This window comes from Anoplophora glabripennis, unplaced genomic scaffold (genome assembly GCF_000390285.2).
Source record: "Anoplophora glabripennis isolate ALB-LARVAE unplaced genomic scaffold, Agla_2.0 scaffold221, whole genome shotgun sequence".
NCBI lineage: Eukaryota > Metazoa > Arthropoda > Insecta > Coleoptera > Cerambycidae > Anoplophora > Anoplophora glabripennis.
In genome coordinates this window covers 85,714-108,134 of record NW_019416984.1, presented here as the reverse complement: position 1 = coordinate 108,134, position 22,421 = coordinate 85,714, and the positions used below count along the sequence as shown (strand labels likewise).

The 22,421-nt window shown below is 33.6% G+C and overlaps 1 protein-coding gene across 1 annotated transcript in view; it reads right to left on the bottom strand.

Moving 5' to 3' along the window:
* The window catches only part of LOC108905769 (DNA N6-methyl adenine demethylase), a 65,754-nt gene extending 48,274 nt beyond the window's left edge, over window positions 1-17,480 (bottom strand). The window contains exon 1 of the mRNA XM_018708783.1: window positions 16,122-17,480. Coding sequence (XP_018564299.1) covers window positions 16,122-17,480 — 1,359 coding nt within the window. The remainder of the gene's footprint in view (window positions 1-16,121) is intronic.
* Between the last annotated feature and the right edge of the window lie 4,941 nt (window positions 17,481-22,421).

The window sequence follows — 22,421 nt, the reverse complement described above, 5'->3', positions numbered from 1 at the left end:
AGGAAATTTTAAAAAACACTGCAAGCATACCAATGCATTATAAATCCCTATTCAAACTGTCCCAACCGTGCTGCTAGTACTAGGTATATATTCGCGTACACAACAGTCCACCTTATTAACACCAGTCTTAGTTAACCTCAAAATTTATTTAAAAAAATTATTATTAAAATTTAAAATGTGGCATGCTAAAAAGATAATATTGAATAAACTTGTTCTGAGGGTCTATAAAAGTATTATAGTTATACAAAAAAAGTATTTAAAAAAAAAAATTTACAGTATTTTTGAAACCTAAAATGCCGTGGGACATATACGCCCTTTAGTGGCGAAAGGGTTAAGTAGCAATTATACGAATAAGTAGGTAATCTTTTTATGTAATAAAGCTGGCATAACTGCTTAAATAATTTTTATTACAGTGACCGACACCCGACTTTCAATGCGCAAAAGAGTCCTTTGTTAACCTGTGGAAGGTATCAATATGATGATGCCAAAATTTCTTACTTACTGAGTTAGTTGCAAAATATTAGTGAGTAATATCTAAAGACGTAAGTATTAGAAGTTGCATTTATCTTTAATAGTGTTCTCGCCGAAATTCGTTTGTTGACTACACCACAATACTATTTGTGTTTTATTTCAATATTGTATTATTTTCTTCCTATACCTGCAATCGTTGTTTAAATAACATTTATATGTGCCCCAAGATGTAAACGAAAAATCCATTTGTCGACTGAAAATAACCCATTATAGGTGAGTACGAAAAGTGAGTGACAAACTTTTAGGTTAGCCATTAATTTGAGATGTATATCTATTAATCCCACATTTTCTTGAATAAACTTGTATTTACAAACTATCGAAGAATATCCACAATAATCGATAATCATGGTCATAACAACTATCTATTGTATATTGATAGTTTTTAGCATAGGCCATACATTTTTATGATTTCCACTCGCAAAATTATCGCGTCTCCTTTGTCCGCCGTCCGTGTTTGTACACATGCCTCCTTCGACGGCGAATATATGGAAAAAGGAAATAGTAAATAAGAGATAAATCACCGTAAGAAAAGTCGTGCATCATCGCGAAACGTTACTTCATTCAGCTGGCAGCTGCATACCTCGATGTCGAACACGCGACGAGATTTGTCTATATGGGACAATTGTTGTTTCATCTGCTGGCTTTGTTGTATCGAAAACGGTAGCGTGAAAAAGCGAAAAAGGACGTCGTAAATCGCGGCGTTTTCAAGCAGTTATGAATTTTGAATTTATATTGTCCTCTGATAGAAACTGACGGCTCTTGATGTGTTTCACAAATTTCGTGCTTTCTTGTCTAATAACAACATTTTTTTGACGGACAAAATTTTTCACGGAAACATTTACATTACCGTTAGAACATATACAGGGTGTCCGGTAAGTACCTCCTAATCTCTCGGGAGTGTATAGGGGAGGTCAAAATAAAACTAGTCCTTCCTATAATTTTTTTTCCTAATGTGCCCCCTAACGGAGTTATGGGGGGTCAAAGGGGTACCTAGAAATTAACGTTTAGGGTTATAACTTTGAAACCACCCTGTATATTTTAATAAAATTTTCGTACGTTGTATTACACATGGAGCTCTACGATTTGATGCTAAAATCAACTTTTTGCTATTATCAGGTGTCCAGAAACGGACTGGCCCTATCACAATTTTTCTCAAAATTTTGACAGAAGTAATTTTATCAAACTGAAAATATTATTATTAGATACTCTGAAGGTTTTTCTTTAAAAATGGTACTCTTTATTTATTTCGAAAAAATGAACGGTTTGCGAGATAAATCGGTTTTGAAAAAAATTGGTAACAAATACAACAACAATTAAAATTTATTTTTTTTACATATTATTTCATGCATTTAATTTCTTTAACTTTATCAAGTCCAGAAATCTTTGAACGGGTTGGCTATACTTTATGAGCAAGTAGTGACCAATTAAAAATAACATTTGAAAAATAACTTACTTACAAGACATGCAACAAAGAACATTCAACAATGAACAAAGGTACCTAAATGTTACTTCGGTAGATGTTCAAAATGAGCACCCCGTACTTCAATGCACTTTCTAATCCTACGAATGTTTTCCCGGTGCACTTGAAATAATATTCCGTGATTATTGCGGAGATGGTCACAGTTCTGTGTTAGCCTCAGCAGAAGTTCCTCTCTACTATTTACGGGTGTTGAATAAACGTTATTTTTTAAATGACCCCACAGAAAAAAGTCTAATGGGTTTAGGTCGGGCGACCTAGGTGGCCATAATACAGGTCCGCCTCGACCTATCCATCGATCACCAAAAACATTCGTCAGATGTTGACGTACTAAACGATCAAAGTGGGGTGGTGCACCGTCATGCATGTACCACATTTCAGTTCTTATTTGAAGGGGCACTTCTTCTAACAAAATATTTAGATTTTCCTCTAAAAATTGCAAATAAAGAGCACCATTAAGTCTTTGCTCCAGAATAAATGGACCAATCAAATGATTCCCGATAATGCCAGCCCACACATTCACCATAAACCTTTGTTGGTAGCGAGTTTGAACTAAAGCGTGAGGGTTTTCTTCATCCCAGACATGTAGATTATGCGAATTAATTATGCCGTCTCTTGTAAAACCTGCTTCATCGGTGAACAAAATAGATGTACCAAAATTATGATTCCGAATATGATGCTGTAAAAACCAATTGGCGTATTGAAGTCTTTTTGGATAATCATCTGGAGACATAGCATGTACTTTTTGGATGTGGTACGGGTAAAGCAATTGTTCTTTCAGAGTTTCATGTACAGCCCATTTTGTAACATTGTTTTGCGCCGCAAGCTTCCTTATGCTATTTGAAGGATTATTAGCAACGTCTTCCAATATTTGTTCCTCTACATGAGGGTCTCGTACTCTCCTCGGGGCTCCTGCTCCACCACGGCGTGGCAAAAAGCTTCCTAAATAAAGGATTCGGAAGAAATTAGTTTCACTAACGTTTTTCACTATTTTTTTTTACCTGTTTCTCTTAAACTACGATCAACTCTTTCAAAAGTTTTTGGACTCGGCAAATGTCGACCCGGAAACCTTTCCTCATAAAGTCTTCTTGCCTCCACGGAGTTGCATAATGCTTCCCCATAAATTAGGTGCATATCAGCATATTCTGCACAGGAATATTCTTCCATTTTTAAATGTTATTTCTAACGGCTTAAAACGAATACCACAATAAAATTGAATTTTTATTCTGTCACGCGCCTTTGACAAGTACTTTAAAATCAACAGGGTCTAACAACGAAAACAATAGAAAAGAACTCCATGGAGACAAGAGCAATAATAATTTGTAGATGTATTTTGGTCATAGATGTTGATTTTACAAGAAACGGCATTATTCATTCCCTTAATTCACCACCAGTAAATGTTTATGGTGAATCTGTAGGCTGGCACTAGCGGGAATGATTTTATTGTAAAAAAATAAATTTTAATTGTTGTTGTATTTGTTACCAATTTTTTTCAAAACCGATTTATCTCGCAAACCGTTCATTTTTTCGAAATAAATAAAGAGTACCATTTTTAAAGAAAAACCTTCAGAGTATCTAATAATAATATTTTCAGTTTGATAAAATTACTTCTGTCAAAATTTTGAGAAAAATTGTGATAGGGCCAGTCCGTTTCTGGACACCTGATAATAGCAAAAAGTTGATTTTAGCATCAAATCGTAGAGCTCCATGTGTAATACAACGTACGAAAATTTTATTAAAATATACAGGGTGGTTTCAAAGTTATAACCCTAAACGTTAATTTCTAGGTACCCCTTTGACCCCCCATAACTCCGTTAGGGGGCACATTAGGAAAAAAAATTATAGGAAGGACTAGTTTTATTTTGACCTCCCCTATACACTCCCGAGAGATTAGGAGGTACTTACCGGACACCCTGTATAAATAGTGAAAAATAAATAGGTATAGGTAATATTAAAATTACGAGATTCCAAATTTTGATATACCTATATCTACTTGTTAAGTATTTATACGAATGTGTGTCGTGTCAACGGATGGACTTGAAACGATGTAGATGCTTTTTTATTTCAAATTTATGAAAAAAATTCATTCTTGTTAAATAATTGTGCTTTTGTTCCAATATACAAAAAATGTGCCTACCTATAATAGTCCGTGATATATGTAGGATGTCCTCTACAAATAAATTATTAGAGATACCTACAGTAATAATATCCTTATGTATAAAAAAACAATCTTTTCCCAACATTTCTTTTGTACAGGGTATTCACATACCGCATTAACCATGGTGTAACAGGTAGAAATTTCGGGGAAAAAGGTAATTTTTTGTTTTCTGAAAAATTAACTAGACCTATCAATATTATCCTGAATTCTTTTTATTGGATCATTTTCATTAAAAATTCGTTTTTCTTTGTTTACCATCATTTTCATTAAAAACGCGTTTTTACATTATCGAAATAATGTAAAATGTAAGCATATAAAATACATACCTACACGTAATTGTTAATGTTCAAATTTTAGTTGCCTAATATTTTATCAAATATTATTCTCGTATCAAGTTCTTCCCCGCACCTGGTATTGAAGTCTCCCTAAATAGAAGCGACATTTTGATTTTCGTCTTACTATTACCGAGTAATATAAATGTCTCGCGTTTTTCTACGCAGACTCAACCCTTAGATCTTCCTAAACCCCGTCTCCATCCTAAATTTTACTTTCCCACACGTGCGCATAAGCCGGCCGCACTCCGTCGTTTCCTAATTATAGACAAATTCGTTAGCTCTTTACGTCCATTTTACGTAATATTTTATAATCAGTATCATCAAACTTCCCATTGTAAGTGTATTCTTTAAATACGCATTCGCTATTATGTGCATAAAGGTGATCGTCCGGCCAGTTTTTCTATCACCTATCGTATCGGAACGGTGTCTATCTATTTGGGCGACTGTAGACAAACAGCTGGCAGAAGTTTATTCTTCAAAATGCAGCTGTTGGCTCGTCGGGCCGTGGCATACTACCTGGTTCGAGCGCACACATACACACACACACACACACACAATCATTAAACGGCATATGCTCGATGCAAGTCTGTGCCAGCTTAGGACAGACGAAAATTTAATTGGGTTTTCTAGCTTGAAATTTGATTATTATTGGAACAACTGCCGGACACAATTCGGTCAGTATAGATACCACAGTTTTCAAAAATGTTGTTATCAAAAAAATATACCTAGGAAATATATAGTTATACTTAGGACTAACTACACTGATAAAAATTGTGGAAATTCACATAGGATCTTTACATATTATCATTTGTAATGTTTATAATCGAAATAATATATGTGAATGAATTGAATTGAATTGAATTGAACATACGTGAAACGTTGTGTATACCTAATTACACGTTTAAGTGTAGGTACCTATATATTCTTTTTTCGACGTATTTCTACCTTTTACGTTGTACTTTTAAAATATTTGGTAGCTCATTTTTAATTTAAAAAATATACTTTTTCCTTTAAATAAGTAAGGAGGTTTTTTAAAGATATAGGTAGGTACCTATATCTATATAAGTAGGTATTTTTAATTTTCGCTGATTTCATTAATTAAAACATTAAATAATATTTTGTATACAGGGTGGTCCGTAAGTAATGGTCCATAGAGACATACTAGATTTTTTACTTCAAAATATTGCGATTGGAGCCAACATGCCTTAATAAAATGTTGATAACAAAAAAGATACAGGGTGTCAAAGTTGGAAATTAAAAATTGAATTTTCGTAATAATTATAATATTTTTGAGTGTATGAACGTGAAAATTTAGGGGTAGATGTTTTTGTATACGAGAAATCATAATTTGTTATCTATTTCGATGTATCTTCTAGAGGGCGCCACATACGCCGTGTTTATGACGTAAATACGAGCATAATTTTTTTATCCACAACGTTAACGCTTCTTTTTTTTAAAAATCTTAAACCTACATTATTTTCGTGAAAAAATGGTATACTTGTCATTAGCTCTAGAAATTGTCCGTTTTCAAGAAAAACGCATTTCAACAATCTGCTGCATGTTTCATTACAGGAAATTTTATCGTAGTGTGCGCTAATGAAAACATTAATTTTGACAATTAAACATTATCCCTTTGTACACATTAAAATACAAATTATCAAGTTGATAAATTTTATTTACAAAACCAGTTAAAGGAGAAATTTAATTAAACAAAACTATGATTTTATCAAGCGTTTAACAAGTAAAAAACTGAATATGTACCTAAGGAAAAATAGGAAATGTTTCAAAGTAAATTTTCAATATGTCCACCATTCACCTCGATGCACTTGTCCATACGATTTATGAAAGATCGTCTAATATTAAATAATACCATTGGATCAAAAAAAGTTGAGGCATTACTAATTTCTTGCCAAAGTTGGACGCGAGTATTTATAGTGTTTTTATAAACAATTTCCTTCATTGTGCCCCATACACCAAAATCTAAAGGGTTGAAGTCTGGACTACGTGGCGGCCAAGGAAATATACTACCACGGCCAATCCAACGTTCAGGAAAGTGTTGGTTTAGATATGTTCTTACTTGATGAGTAAAATGTGGCGGAGCGCCATCTTGCATGAACCACATATTTTGCCTCAAATTCAGTGGTAACGCATCCAATAGATCAACAAAGCTATTTTCTAAAAAATTTAAATAACTTGTACCATTTAAATTTCCTGGCAACTCATATGGACCTAGAAAATGGTTTCCAATGATCCCACACCAAACATTAATCTTAAATTCATGTTGAAAGTGCCGTTCTCGAGTTACATGAGGATTTTGAACTTCCCAACAATGCTTATTTCTTAAATTGAAAATACCTCGGCGAGTAAATGTCGCTTCATCTGTAAACAATATTCTGTTGACAAATGTATAGTCAGTATTCTGCTTGTTCCGAATATCACTTGCAAATTGATATCTTGAAGGAAGATCGACAGGTAATAAATTTTGAACTGGTGTAAAATGATATGGATGATATTTTTCTTCATGTAATGTCTTTAAAATTGATGTTTTATTAATTCCCGTGGCTGCAGCTAATCGTCTTGAACTAGTTTGTGGATCATCTGCAATGCGAATTAGTATTTCGTCTTCCTGGTCAGGCGTAATCATTTTTGGTCGACCTAAATTATCACGTTTAGGACGAAATGAACCACTTTCGCCTAAGTTTCTGAATAGATTTTGAAACAGTCGTTTACCAGGTTGCAATCTGTTTGGAAATCTTCGGCAATATTCACGTTGCGCAGCACGTCCATTGAAATTTTGTTGACAATAAACAACCGTCATATCTCTCATTTCCAAATTCGAGAAATTATTATGTCTCGGCATAATTCGTTATTTTCTTTTAAATACTTAATTGATTTTTACCAAAAATTAATAAATACAATTTGAAATAATTGCTAACTGTCACAATGATTTTTTCTAATTGTCAAAACTGTCTTGGCATTGTCGCACACTACGATAAAATTTCCTGTAATGAAACATGCAGCAGATTGTTGAAATGCGTTTTTCTTGAAAACGGACAATTTCTAGAGCTAATGACAAGTATACCATTTTTTCACGAAAATAATGTAGGTTTAAGATTTTTAAAAAAAAGAAGCGTTAACGTTGTGGATAAAAAAATTATGCTCGTATTTACGTCATAAACACGGCGTATGTGGCGCCCTCTAGAAGATACATCGAAATAGATAACAAATTATGATTTCTCGTATACAGAAACATCTACCCCTAAATTTTCACGTTCATACACTCAAAAATATTATAATTATTACGAAAATTCAATTTTTAATTTCCAACTTTGACACCCTGTATCTTTTTTGTTATCAACATTTTATTAAGGCATGTTGGCTCCAATCGCAATATTTTGAAGTAAAAAATGTAGTATGTCTCTATGGACCATTACTTACGGACCACCCTGTATATTTATCTATATATCTGTATAATTCAGAAATGTATTTAATATTATTTTCCCTTCACTTAAATGCGTCGTAATCTGTCTTGGAAAAATATTTAAGTATGTAAAATAAGATATTTATTTCTAAAAATATTTTTCCTTGTTAAAAATACTAAGCAGTTCTCCTGTTCTTAATAATAAAGTTACACTTTTAAGTGTCAGAAATATACATATTATATCGATAATATAAATTTACATTTCGGATGAATTACACAGAAAGTGTAAAATTGCATGCTTACTTATACTCGTATGATGTAATTTTACCTTACTTATTATATTAAGGCGCCAAACTAACCAATGATTTAGTGTGCAATTTTAAATACAATTTTTATGAGTGTATGTAACAAAGTTATACTTTTGTTTGTAATCAAAAGTTAGAACGTACTTTTACATAAAAAAACTAAACATCAATAAATATCCTATTCTCATTTAAGTATTTCCAATAAATACAACCATGCATGCACGTTTAATTTGACCAACAAAAAAATCGACTGATTAATTTCAGCTTTCAACCGAATATAGTAGGTATACCTATATAACACCTTTAAAACCTAAAACGACATTTCATTTAAAGAGCATAATATATAAGTATGTAATAGGTAGGTACCTACATATAAATGTCTATTGTATTGTGACGGGCATGTTAACAAATTATTACACACTGGCTGTTGACATGAAAAAACCTTTTAGCGACCGGAAATTTTGCGGTTTCTTGGCAATCGGCGCATCCTGGACTATATCCTTATTATAATACTTAATATTTTTCTACATAAAAGGACCATCTACAGTTTTCCCATTACCATAGGCATATATTCAAATAATGTATAAATATCTTCTGCAGGTGTTAAAATATACCTAAGCAATAAAAATGTAAATTGTCCAATCGGTTTCAAATTACCTACGAAACATTTTTCTGTAGAGAGGTACACCTATAGAACATGTATAGGGTGTTCCAATTAAAACTTCCCACCTGGAAAATATCGGAATTATAAAAAAAAACCTGACAAGTCGATTTTCTTTACGACTCTTTAAATTTTGGTTTGGATGTGGCAATAAAATCATAAAATTCCTAAAAAATAATTCATGCAAATTGTCTCAAACAAATAACGGTTCCACCAAAATCGCTATCCCAGGCAGAAAAAACGACCAACAAAAGAATGTATGGCATAGTCCATCACTGTTTCATTTATGAATATCTAATGAAAAAAGGAAAAAAAACGGTCAAACAGAACTGGTTTGTCTATCTTCTAGCGACCTAGTCTAGCCAGATAAATAATATTCTAATGACTTTTTTCCACAGAGCAAACGGTGGATGCTGCGACGTCGTGAGATAATATTCCTTACCCTGACCGTTAAACCTGTCCGATTTAATGTAAACATATTAAGCGTAGATTTCGCTAGCGAACTCGATATACGGGTTCAGATTTTTGTTAAAACCAAACATGTCATTACGCACCCTTAATAAATTAACGTATGTATCAGAATGTTTCACCCCAAAGTTCTCTCAATGCTTTCAAAGTTACTTTTTCATGGATATTAATTATTCTGAAAGATCTGGTATTGCAACCTGACTTCGAGGTGTTTGCATGAATTTACTTAATTTCTAATATATAGGTATAGGTACCTAAAATATGGTTTCAAACTGAAGCAGGAGATTAAAAATCTCATATTTAAAAAAGTTATCTATATGAATTCGAAAAAGGCTATTAAAAACAGTTACATGGTATTTAATGGATGGTAACAAAATGGTGTGCTTGAAATTAATAAAAGTCAAAACTGTTAAAACATTTAGAGAACCACTGGAATTTTCTCCCACTTACATACTATATAAAAATAGGTGAATAGTTGTGGCCGTAAATGGCGTGTGGTCGTCTTTTTTTGGTCCTTTTTTGTAGTAAGAGAAATAGGTATTGCTAGTTCAATTTTAAGTAATCATCAGTTCTAATGTAATTTTCATTCGGAAAAGTATATCTCTTATTGCAAAAATTATTAATGAACAAATGTTTAAAGTGAATCCATTTATTTTTCTTGATTTTTACTGATTATGTTTTCTTTATGTGCCTCTGATACTCCAAAACGACATCAGATCCACATTAAACCTGGTGGAGGTTGGTCATTTACAGTGGCACACATCATGCAAGGGACATTATTTTTTTTATCCTAAAAAACTGTCCCTGATATTTTCTGTTAAACAAAATCTGAAAGAGCTTCATATATGTAGATACAAAAAGTTACTCTTATTTTCGATCTAATAACATGAACCGTTCCGGAGAAAATTATCAATATCTAAATATTTCTGTGCATTTTGGTGGTACTTGCAGATTTCGAAAATCAATGCCGATATTTGTTTAAAATAAAATTAATTAATCACCCCCTGCGTCTCTACCATTGTGAATTAGAAGAAACCTTTGTTCCATAGAATTATTCAAATCGATTTGATCTAAAGGGAGCAGGGAGCCTTTTAATAGATTTTTTGAGAAAAAAAAATATGTATATATTTTAGCAGAAAATGATATACGGTCACATAAGTCACATTACAAACTTTTCGGTGAGTCATTCATTTGTTCGACTCCCAGTCCGACCAAAAATGGTATTTACTCACCTCGTATATTTAATATGTCATAATTTTACTTTATAAATGAAATAAGATAGAAATAAGCATGGATACCTACATACCATAATAAATGCAAACATCACACATTTATAAAGTCAAGCAGTAAGCTTTGAAACACCGAAATAATTATTGATTAATGCATCTATAAGTATGAAATATACAATTTTTATCATAAATATTAATTTGATGTAATTATCAGAGCTGGGTAATTCCTGGTGAAAAAGTAATTAGCAATTACAATTCCCTTTTTTTCCCTGTAATTGTAATTGTATTTAAGTACTTTTTTTTATTAAAGTAATTTGGAATTGTAATTGCAGCAAAATTGTTATAGGAATTGTAATTTGTAATTATATTATTTGAACTATCGAATTACAAATTACTTCTATAAGTACAAATACTTTTTCCAATTACAATTACTTTTTCTATTAATTATAATTACTTTTAAGATCATGCGTATTGCGTAATTGCGTACAGACTTGCAGACTTCTATTATTTCAGTTGAGGAAAGCCTTGTGCCGCGTGAACAATAATAAGTGATTTGAATTAACCTCAGAATTAACAGAGTACATTTTATTTTATTATAATTATTATTAATTTAGAAAATATACGAAGTAAAAATATGTTGTCTATAGCATCAAGTTTTATAAAAATATATATTATGTATCTATGTGTTACTGCTCTTATTTTGAGTTGAGAAAACTTCTGGTTCGGTTACTCAGCCTTTCACTCGTACTTGTTCGATTCGTAATTTTTTTAATAATAATTATTGCTTTCCAGTCTACCCAAAACTACTGTATTCTATATTTTGCAAATGTACTAACAACCAAAAAAAAGAGCATCGGGTTGAATTAATTACCTGACCAATAATATAAAATTATAGTATGAACTGAACTAGTTTAAATTATTAGATTAGGAATAAAAATATAAAAATTCTATATCAGAAAATGAATAAGAATAATCTTTTCATTTTAGTATCAATTCTAATAAATAATAAAACGCAATATTACACAACACTTTTAATTTAAATTTTTAACTTAACTTTTTCCTTTTTCTCTGTTTGGTCACTATAATTTACTTTATCATAAAAGTAATTAGAAAAGTAATTGCTAAATCCATTTTCCATGTAACTGTAATTAAATTAATATAATTCCTTTTTTAAAGAATATACTTTGTAATTGTAATTAGTTCCTTTTTTTAAAAAGTAATTTGTAATTGTAACTATTTTTAAATTACAAGTAATTACCCAGCTCTGGTAATTATAATTAAAAATGTTATCCAATGCGACTAAAATATTCAAGGTTAATAAATAAATAAGTACTGGTCAAAGAGTTTGTAATATGAGCCTATATAACTTTCGAAAGAAGAAAAGTACAAAAAAATCGTATTTTAGTCAACTTTCTTCAAAATTCAATTCTGATTACATATTCTGGTTCGGCATGACTTTTTACACCTATGTCTGAAAGAAAATTGTGGCTCATCCTGTAGATAATGCTTTAATTTGAATTTGATAAGTTCGTTTTGGAGTTATTTGAACATTATGTGTATTTGGAAGTGCACCTTCACCATCCTGTAATTGACTAAGCGTTTTCAAACCCACGTTGGGTAAAAACTCTTTGCTCATAATATCATTTGCTATTTCCAGTTACAGTTAGTCACCATATTTTAGAAACGCCCTGATTATTATCGTTACGATTCCCCCTTGAGTGCGACGACACCTTCGTTAAGACACCTCAACTCCACCCAGACGGTGACATCGTTCATTTTGAAAATAGTCGAAATTTGTCTATTAATAGTGACTTTCTAGTTGCAATATCAGCAACTTTCGTGACTCGTTCTGGCCGGTGGACATTCCATATACTTAGTCGGAGGTAATGAAAATCCCTATCAAGCGAGCAGAAATGATTTCGGCAGAGCCGACATTGCGAACCCAGAAAATACGTTGTCGTCGCATTACACACGCATTCATACGCGTTTGCCGGGGCATAATTGGGCGGGTCCATGTGTGCCGCGCTAGGGGTGGTTCGTCCTAGCTGCTTCCACTGCCGCTGCAACAACTAAAGCGCGTAAAGGGCCTCGCGAGCCGCGATGGGCCTGGAGAAATCGTTAGCGCTGCATCTCTATTGCCGCTAGTGAACGTCTACGGAGATCCGGAGATCTTTTACTGCGAATGTCAGTTTTCACCGGATACTATTTATTTTTTTGATATTTATGACGTAAAGAATATGCGCAAACAATTTCACAAGACTAACACAGAAAGAGAGAATTTTGGGAACCGAAATATATGACATACAAGCTAAATCTTAATATACAGAGTGTTCTGAAAGTCCGTCAGGAAACTCCGGGAGGTGTTTCTATACGAATTAAAATAATAGCAGTATGTAATGATAATTTTTTTTCCAATTGTCAATTGTTTACAAAATTGTCAAAGTTCAATTTTTTTATTTTTCTATTTAAATAACTTATTTAATTCAAATTCGATTAGTCTCTCATTTAGCACACTCACTAAGTACTAAATAGAATTAGATGAAGCTCTATTGGACCAGTCAGAGAAAAGTTTCATAATACACGGCTAGAGGGCACTTCATTACCTAGAACTCAACATTTGTTTTGTTCATAATTTTTTTCTCTTGCTAGAAATTTAAACATTATTGAAAAGAGAAACAATATCAGAAAAAATTATGTACTCTTTATTGAAGCCGATAAATGTAACCGTTTACCAGAAAATCGCTATTAATGTGTTATTAAACATCAAATTTTTGATAATTCTTTCTGTAATTAATCAGGTTGCCATGCTTCAAATAAATGTCATTAGTAATTTTGGTGTTATGAAATTGAAAATTATTTAAAGGAGGTATAAGTTTAATTTTTCACCATAATATATATATATTTTTTGGCTCTGTAATAGCATAATGGAAAAATAAGATGAGGATAATGAATTTACTAATATTTTATGTACTAATTAACGAAGCTGGTTTTACAAGAGAAGGTATTACAGCATGGCAACTTGATTAATTGCAAAAAGAATTATCAAAAATTTGATGTTTAATGAACACTTTAATAGAGATCTCCTGCTAAACGGTTATATTTATCGGCATGAATAAAGAGTACATATTTTTTTCTGATATTGTATCTCTTTTCAATAATGTTTAAATTTCTGTGACGTCTAGCAAGGAAAAAAGTTATGAACAAAACAAATTTTGAGTTTTAGGTAAAATGCCCTCTAGCGGCGCGTTGAGAAAGTTTTCTCTGATTGGCCCAATAGAGCTCCAGTAGCCATGCTTCTAATAAATGTCATTAGTAATTTTGGTGTTAGGAATATTAACAAAAATTGTTTATGGTATAGTGCGCTCTGCCTGATATAATAAAATTTGAGATAAACATTATAAAAATTATTCCTTTGTCATATTTTTAAAAAATAATGTAATTTTAATTTATCAAAATAATCCTGTAATATTATACTGGTGTACTAAATCCATATCATGACTACCAAGAGGTTGTTTCTTGGACAAGATGGAAAACTATAATGAACCATGGTCTTGAGCTTTTTTTTTTGGCTATACGAATTAAAAAATATACAGGGTGTCGCGAGATAACTTTTGTGCCGAGCGGTTTTAGTTTTTAAAAACAAAATTTCTTTTTATTTAAAAACTTTCACAAAAGTATCGATGAATTAAAGTCAAAATGAATACAATAATCTTAAAGGTATGAGCTCTGTATTACCTCTAGACAATAACTGGTCAAACAATGAAACTGCAAGGGTTGCAAAGTCAGCATCTTGTCAGGATTGATAACTCGCGCTTAAATGTGATACCAGTCCGTTTTAGCTTTTTTATTTTTGACCTATTTCAATTTTTTTTTCAGAATGTAGGATAAAGAAAACTATCTAACTGTAATGCTGCTGTTTTTATTAATGCAATTCACGGCCAACTAGGACGCGTTTTTTGACGTCAAAACAGCTAATTAGTATTAGCGATTTTTTTTCCAAAAAAGAGATTACGTATTCTCGTTCAGCATCCCTTAAAATGTCTTTATCATCAAGTTTCATCAAATTCGATATATCTTCAGACGAGCACAAGTTGGCCCTGTATTGCATTAATAAAAAACCAAAAGTATTCACAGTTACATAGTTTTATTTACCCTACATTCCATCAAAAAAAAATTTAAATCGGCCAAAAAATAAAGAAGTTACAGGCTTGTATTACATTTCGCAACATCATGGAGTGCTCGCCTGAAGATGTATCGATTTTGATGAAACTTGGTGGTAAGACGCTTTAAGGGATGCTGAATGAGAATACGTAATCTGTTTTTTGAAAAATAAATCGCTGATACCAATCAGCTGTTTTGATGTCAAGAAAACGCGTCCTAGTTGGCCGTGAATTGCATTAATAAAACCGGCAGTATCTCAGTGAGATAGTCACATTCCAAAATTAAAATTTTGAAATCGGTCAAAAAATAAAGAAGTTACAGGCTTGTATCACATTTAAGCGCAACACACACCCTGTAAATTATTTCCTAAATTATGCTCTGAGGATAATGGGTTAACCATTTAATTGTAAAATAAATAATTATAAAACTATTTGTCCAAATGTTTTAAAAAATCATTGGCGTAATTATTTTATTTAACTTACTACTAGTCAAAACAAATAATATTAATTGAGAAATACATATACCTACTATAAACATAAAACACACCACAGAAATGGGACAAATCCCCAAATCCCCAAATCTAAAGCCAAAGGCTGTGCGGAAGGGGGCTACTATTATTGAAAAAACGCGGACAAACGCCCATTACCCATCGACATTGCCAGTGTCGACGCCGAGAAATGCTTGCCACCCCATGCTCGATCGACTACGCTACCCGTGATATAAAAACATATTTGTTTCCAGGTAGTCAATTGAAAAATTTTTAGAATAAGGGAATTTTAATAACGAAAAATTTGAAAACCTTTTCCAAAATATTGCAATAATTATGAAAGTTTTGGGAATATTAAGATATTTGGGAAGAAATGTGGAAAAAAATAAAAATTACAATTTTGATTTCATAAGGCAACTAAATTAAATAAATTATTGTCACTAAAAGTGTCGAGGTTCAGAAATGACACAAAGGAGAATATCGACATGTATGGTATAGGTACGTTTTAACTAACAGGCCTCTATTTGATCTAAATCTTAATTAAAAAGAAAGCGTAATTTATGAACAGTTTATCTACAGTATATCATGTGGAAAGTTGATTTTTCTATACCTATGCTCTTTTTAGTTTCAAATGTTCACATTGATCTACATTTAATTCATTAGTTAGTTTAGCAAAATTGTCAGTAAAAAACAATAATATATAAAGAAAATGCAAGTATTAACATATTTCCTTTCATTAGTTATTTAAAAAATTTAGTTATTCAAATTGTACGTATGCGACTAAACCCCCAACTTGTTCACAGAATTTTCAGACATAAAATTGGGGATTGCGGTTGTAATGTGGAGACAAAATCTACAAACTACGCTCGACGTCTACTTACTACTCACCTTTTTTTCCGTAAGTTTTTCGCACCGCCTCTGCTTGCAGATCTGGTGGCTCTTGTCGTTCCTGCACGGAGCACAATCACCGCAATTGTCCTTCCGCTGGCATCCGATGCATTCGCCACATCGTTTCCGTTTCTTCTTCACCTGCTTGTCCACGCTTCCGCCACTAATGTCTGTGTCCATGTCTACCGAACTATTCACGTGCATCTGGTGGGCTTTGAAGCCCGCCGTGCTGGAGATGGCTGCCACCTGACCCGAATTCTCCGACCCGATCTCCATGTTACTGGAGGCCCCGTCGCTGTCGACGCTGCTCTCCAGGCTGGAGGCCCGCATTTTCCTGCGCTCTTTCTTACGGAAGTCGTTCCTCGTCGGCGACGTCAGGTTGCCGTTGATCTTTTTCTCGATACCGTTGTACAGACCACTGTCACTGTTCTGGATCTGAGTCATGGGGTTTTGGAACTGGGTGGGATGCAAACCCACGTTCTGCAGCTTCAACGACTCTTGGTGGTGGAGTGTGGAAAGGTTGGTGGTTAATTTGATATCGGATTCGGATTTTAACACAGTAACTACCGTCGGCGAGGAGATCAACTGATTGTTCTGGATTATGGCACCGTTCTGGCTGTTGAGAAAGGTAGCAGGGTGCAGGGTGTTGTTCAGAGCTATGTTGGTCGGGGGATGGGAGTACAGTTGGATGTGTCTCTCGTCCAAAAACTGCTGTTGGATCGAAGGGATCTCTCTGGCTTGGATTGGAGCGGGCACCAGGGGATAGCGCGGGTTAACAGCACTTAAGGTGTGAAAATTGGAATTGAGAGTGGTTAAGCTGTGGCTTGGACTAGAAGAGGAATTTGGTGATATGGGGGTGAGGTTCGTCAGGGTGGTCAAGGTGGGTTCGCTGGTCGTCACGGGATCGTTGAAAGTCTGGAACTGCGACTGAAAGGAGGGTAACTTGGAGGCGCCATTCTGTTGTGCGAAGGCGTCGGCGAACGTGTTTACCGGCGTGGTGACCGAATACGACGACGTCGCCGCGTCCACAGGCTTTGACTCCCAAGGACGGTACTGCGGCTGAGAGGTGATAATGGACAGACCGTTCTCGCCCCTGTCCAACAGCCTGGTCTCGGTGTAATAGTCCCAGTTTGATATGTCTAGGAGGCGGGTGTCGTTGAACAACCGGTCCGATACCGAACTGAACGCTCCACTGGAGTCCATATCCGAGGAGAAGGTGGAAAAAGGTGGCAGGTTAGCCCCGGAGGGTACGTCCTGCACTGTGGAACTCGGAGTGGCCGGCGTGGGAGGATAGGACGGCGCCAGGGTGGTGTACGCCGCCCCAAGCCCGTCTGGGTCTTGACTTAGTGTTTCACTCATAATTTGCGGCGCATCGCTAACTCAGCATTTCTAATGGTGGCTGTTGCGTTCTTCGGCGGGCTGCTGCTAGGTGGAACTGTACTTCTATTGATTGGGAAATTTCGTTATTGTCATTGTGGTATCCTGAATTTTTCACTGAGATGAGGTGACGGGGTATTTGTACTCTCGTGTATTTGTACTGTTATGTTTCGTATAAAAATAGCATTATCCTTTGTACATTCTCTTTTATAAAAAATAATATCTGGAAAGAAAAAGAATCAATTAGTAAGTAGGTAGGTACGTTTCATCGAGCGTCAGACTAAAAATATGTAAGCATATGTAAAAATCACTGTTTAAAGGCAAATTTTTACCTAGGTATAATTTTAAATTAAAAATTAATTTCTTCCGAAACCAACCAAAGTGTATTTATTTGAAGATCACGAGGGTGAAGAAAGTTCGTGATAATATATCGTACAGCCATCTAGTAGACAAATTTCTATATTTTGTTATGAAAGAAACTTCGCCGTAGAAAGATATCACACTCGCCAATATTCGTGTTTTAAAAACACACACGTCAGGGGAAAAATGGCAAATATCTAAAAGATAAATTCTAATAAAGGGGATATTGCGTATAATTTATTTACCGATTTGTTTTGACAATATATTTTTCTTTTTATAAAAATCGTAATAAATATACTTATAGGTATAATATTGTTTTAAACAGTTATCTTGCTACAATAAACATACGTTTCCATTCCGTCCAATTACGCAATAGAAATTTAATGGACAATGGGCGAAAATCCATTATTACGCATAATTTAAAAAATGCCCAATACTAAACCTGCCCTGCCGCAATGAATTTTTATTTCCTGTTTTTCGCTTGATTAATTATTCTGTTCTGTATATATTTTTATTTGTCTAAATAAATATAATTTTTAATTACTATCCCAAAAACACATTAATCTACATCACGTTTATTAAACATCTATAATTGTCTATGAAATGAAATTTTATTATTTTTAGATTATTTAAAATATATCCGTTATAAAAATTAATTTAACATTTGCCTAAACTAACCCATCATACTTTAAAAATTTGATGTAATCACAGTAAATACAAATTATTTATTGAAATACATACATAGTATTAAATGAATATAACCTTTGGTTGCTGTCTCATTTGCTAAAATCAGTGGCGGCGTTAGCACTATTTTGCAGTTGGGTGAAAACTGGCAGAAAATTTTATTGCATGGGCATGAGCACATATTTAATAAATTCTTTTAAATATTTTGGCCAACAAAATGCAAAATATTAAAATTAATGTTAAGTCCTACATTAATAATTATTTTTAAATAATTTTTAAAATTATCTTTAGATCGTTAAAAGATCCATCACAACTTGCACTGGAAGATATTATCATTGCTATAATACGCAATTTATTCATTCCATGGAAATACTAAAATCTTGTAGAAGTGCCAGAACTGTTAAAGTACATATTAACTTTCATATTATTTGTAATCTCATATCTCTCAGAATTAAATATATTGCTTTTAAAAGGTTGTGTAATTGGTTGGGGAAGAGAAATACCGGTTGGACTCTCCAAAATCGAGCACACCCCCCAGCGTCGCGACTGCATAAATTTTACACCAATACAATATTATGAGAGTAAACTAACGACTAAAATGCTTTTTAAGTATTTAGAAGTATGTAACAGGTGTTGCATAAGTTAGTTAAAATTTTAAAACTTTTATAAGAAACGTCATATTTTGACTTATGCAAGAAAAACATAATTTTCAAAGAATTGACATCTAATGTGCTTTTCTATGGGACATTTTTATATGCTGATAGAACATACGAAAACAAAAGTGTGAATGTTTTATTTATAACAGTGCCGCAGTGCCTGGCGTTCGATGCTAAACGGCTGGTGTTTATGTAAATTTTCCAATACCTTAAGAATCAGGAAGTCTTCAAACCTTAAAACTCATTTTTCGAAACTAACATTTCGCGACGAACCTCATTTTCCCCCCTCTACTGCCTTCGTTTGGTAACGAACGAGTACCTATTTATATGTGGCCGACTTTCAGCAAGATTTCAGTTGGTTTTTATTACAGCGCATTAGGCGAAAATCTCGAGTGGCTCGATTCATTTCCGAAACAATCCCCCGCGGATTTTTTTCGTCAGCTCCGGACGGGGAAAGGTAAATATTGTTGTTTATATGCCTGTAGCGGGCCGGGGCGCTCGTGACGCGTCGTGCTGCGCCCGAGCACGTCACTCAGGGCGCTCGGGGGCCGACGCAGCCGCGTGTGCGTGCGTAACGCATTTCCTTGTTGCCGGCCAGGTCACGGTCGGCCCTGTGTGCGTCCGCGAATCCTCGCGCTTCCTCTCTCTCGTTCTCCTTCTCCAAACACGGTGGCGGCGTCGTTCGGCCCGGAGTGACTCACGATCCGCACCGCACGGAAAATCAATAGGTTTTAAGGGAAATTTGGTCTCTACGGTGCACCTCTCCGGCGCGGTGCTGCTGGCCTGCGTGCCAGCCCGTCCGCCGTCTTACGATTACGGGCTGCAATCTTTTTAAGTCACTTCGCATTTACAACATACGCGAAAATATAAACTAGACAATGCGGTGGAAATGTTCAAAAATACATACGTAAAATTCATTTTAACTTAAAAACGCAGTTACCTTGACAATCTCAAATGAGTGCGATAGAACAAAAAGCAAAACTCGTTTCGTTTTCGAGAAATTCGAAAAGTATTTTCTGAAATATCTCTGAAGATATTTGATGTAGACCAATGAAACCTAGGTTCCCTGATTTACCCACATAGAAGTAAAGACCCGCTAAGTTGATTGATTTACAAATATGTCAACCAGTGGCGGAGATACACTAGAAACCTCAGAATTTCGGCACCAATAAGTCTTGCAAATTCGATTATTTCCTTTTACTACCAATTGAATTCCTAAGAACAAATATATCTACATTTCGTTCGAAGAAAGAGCCGTTTTAGTGTTCACGTTTTTGGTAGTTAGTGTGGAAAATTTTTTGCCGCTTGTCAAATTTCAATTTTAACTAATTTTTAATTTAATTGCCATCAGCCTCATATTTGGCACAAGCACTAGGTACATCTTTCCTTACTAACTACCATCACTTTACCATACACAGTCGCCCCCTCAAGTTATATGGGATCATGTACTTTACAAACACCCTGTATATTAAAGTGAGCTTCATTCTACAAAAAATTGTTTCTAGTAATTTTCTGATCAACGTTTTCCGCCAATAGTACAAAAAATCATTGGGGTAGACATTTTTAATTTTCCAAGCGAACGACTCCTAAATAAAATAAAAATTTCTATTGCGTTATATTTAGAACTGCATTTAATTCAAGAAATTTCCATAAACTGTTTTTTGTGGAATTAATAGTTTTGGTTATTTTCGATTTACTTAACTGTGTTGTGAGCTAACTTTAATTTAAGAAAAACCAGACCTCTAAAACGCCACGTTCTTCCAACAAAGTGATCTTCCACGGACCTTCTAAGAAAATCTCTTTTCTTAGAAGGTCCATTGTTAATAACAAAAAATATATTAACCGAATTTGCAAAATACTCATTGGCGTCGAAGTTCGGGCCTCCTAGTGGTATATAACCACGGTTAATAAGAAAATAGAATCGAAAAAATGATTTTGACGATGAAAATTTTAATTTTCAAAATGGATTTTCAAAGACCGACCAATTGCGGTAACCGCAATTCTACATTTTTCCTTGACAACCCTGATTTCAGGCGTTACTGCATATGATACGTGCAGTGTTTCCACGTCTGGTGTTTTCGGGTCAGATTTGGTGGTTTTCAAATAAATATGGGATTTGGAACGATCTTTCTAGAAATATTAAGCTTATTATCATAGAGGGGATAATTTTTTCTGTGATAGAGACAGACTCGTAGAAAAAGTAGCAATATATAAGGCATCGATAAAAACGGTCAAAAGTAATTTAAGTAAAAGTAAAATATATTTTTTAAGTTTGATTACTAAAACTATTAATTTAATAAATTTTTGCCCGGCAACTCTTATAATGTATGTGTTTTTTTACCTAACTATGACCTATTTGTTATTGTCTGAAATTATTTATTTGCGACTGGTGAAAAAAAAGAAAAGAAAAAATAAAGAAAAAAAAAAAACGGGAAAAAAGCCAAAAAAAAAAAAATTAAACCCGCAAAAAAAAAACAGATTGATTTTCAAAACGACTTATGGAATATGCGATATATGTATAATGATGTGTATTTTGTATTTTCTATTTGTCCGTTTTTTTTTCTGCGATATTTGGCAAAACTATTTTCTTAAAAAATAACCCTTCACTGATCCTTTTGGCGTAACGGTTTATATATATATTATATATACATATATACTAATTTTTTTTCCCCACAAAATATCCAAATAAATAGAGAAAAATATCCGTTTATTCATTGACAGGAATCAGAATGATTAATGTGTGTATATTTTTGTCTTGTGTGGTGTTTCTACAGGTATATACATAATATGTAATGTAATACATAGATATATGTATCGTTAATACATTATAATATGTATTGTATGTACATGATGACAATAACAGCATAAGATTTTTATGGCTCATGTAACTAACAGTTTTAAGGACACCCTACGACTCTATCATAGACTATCACACTCCTTTCTTGTCATTACTTATTATATGTTTATTAACATTACGCCACATTTATCAGAATAAAGAGTAAACCGTATTTTAAAACGTATTAAATATAAATAGTAGTTGGTAATAATGTAATTTTATTTACAATCAGTTGGTTATAGATGATTTAAAAAATATATATTTTTATCTACTTGTTACCTAACCCGATTTATATAAAATCGTAAAACTGATTTCTTAGCTTCAAGTTTTGTGTACATACGCCAGTCATCATGAACGAATGAACATTTCACAATGATTTTCTTCAAT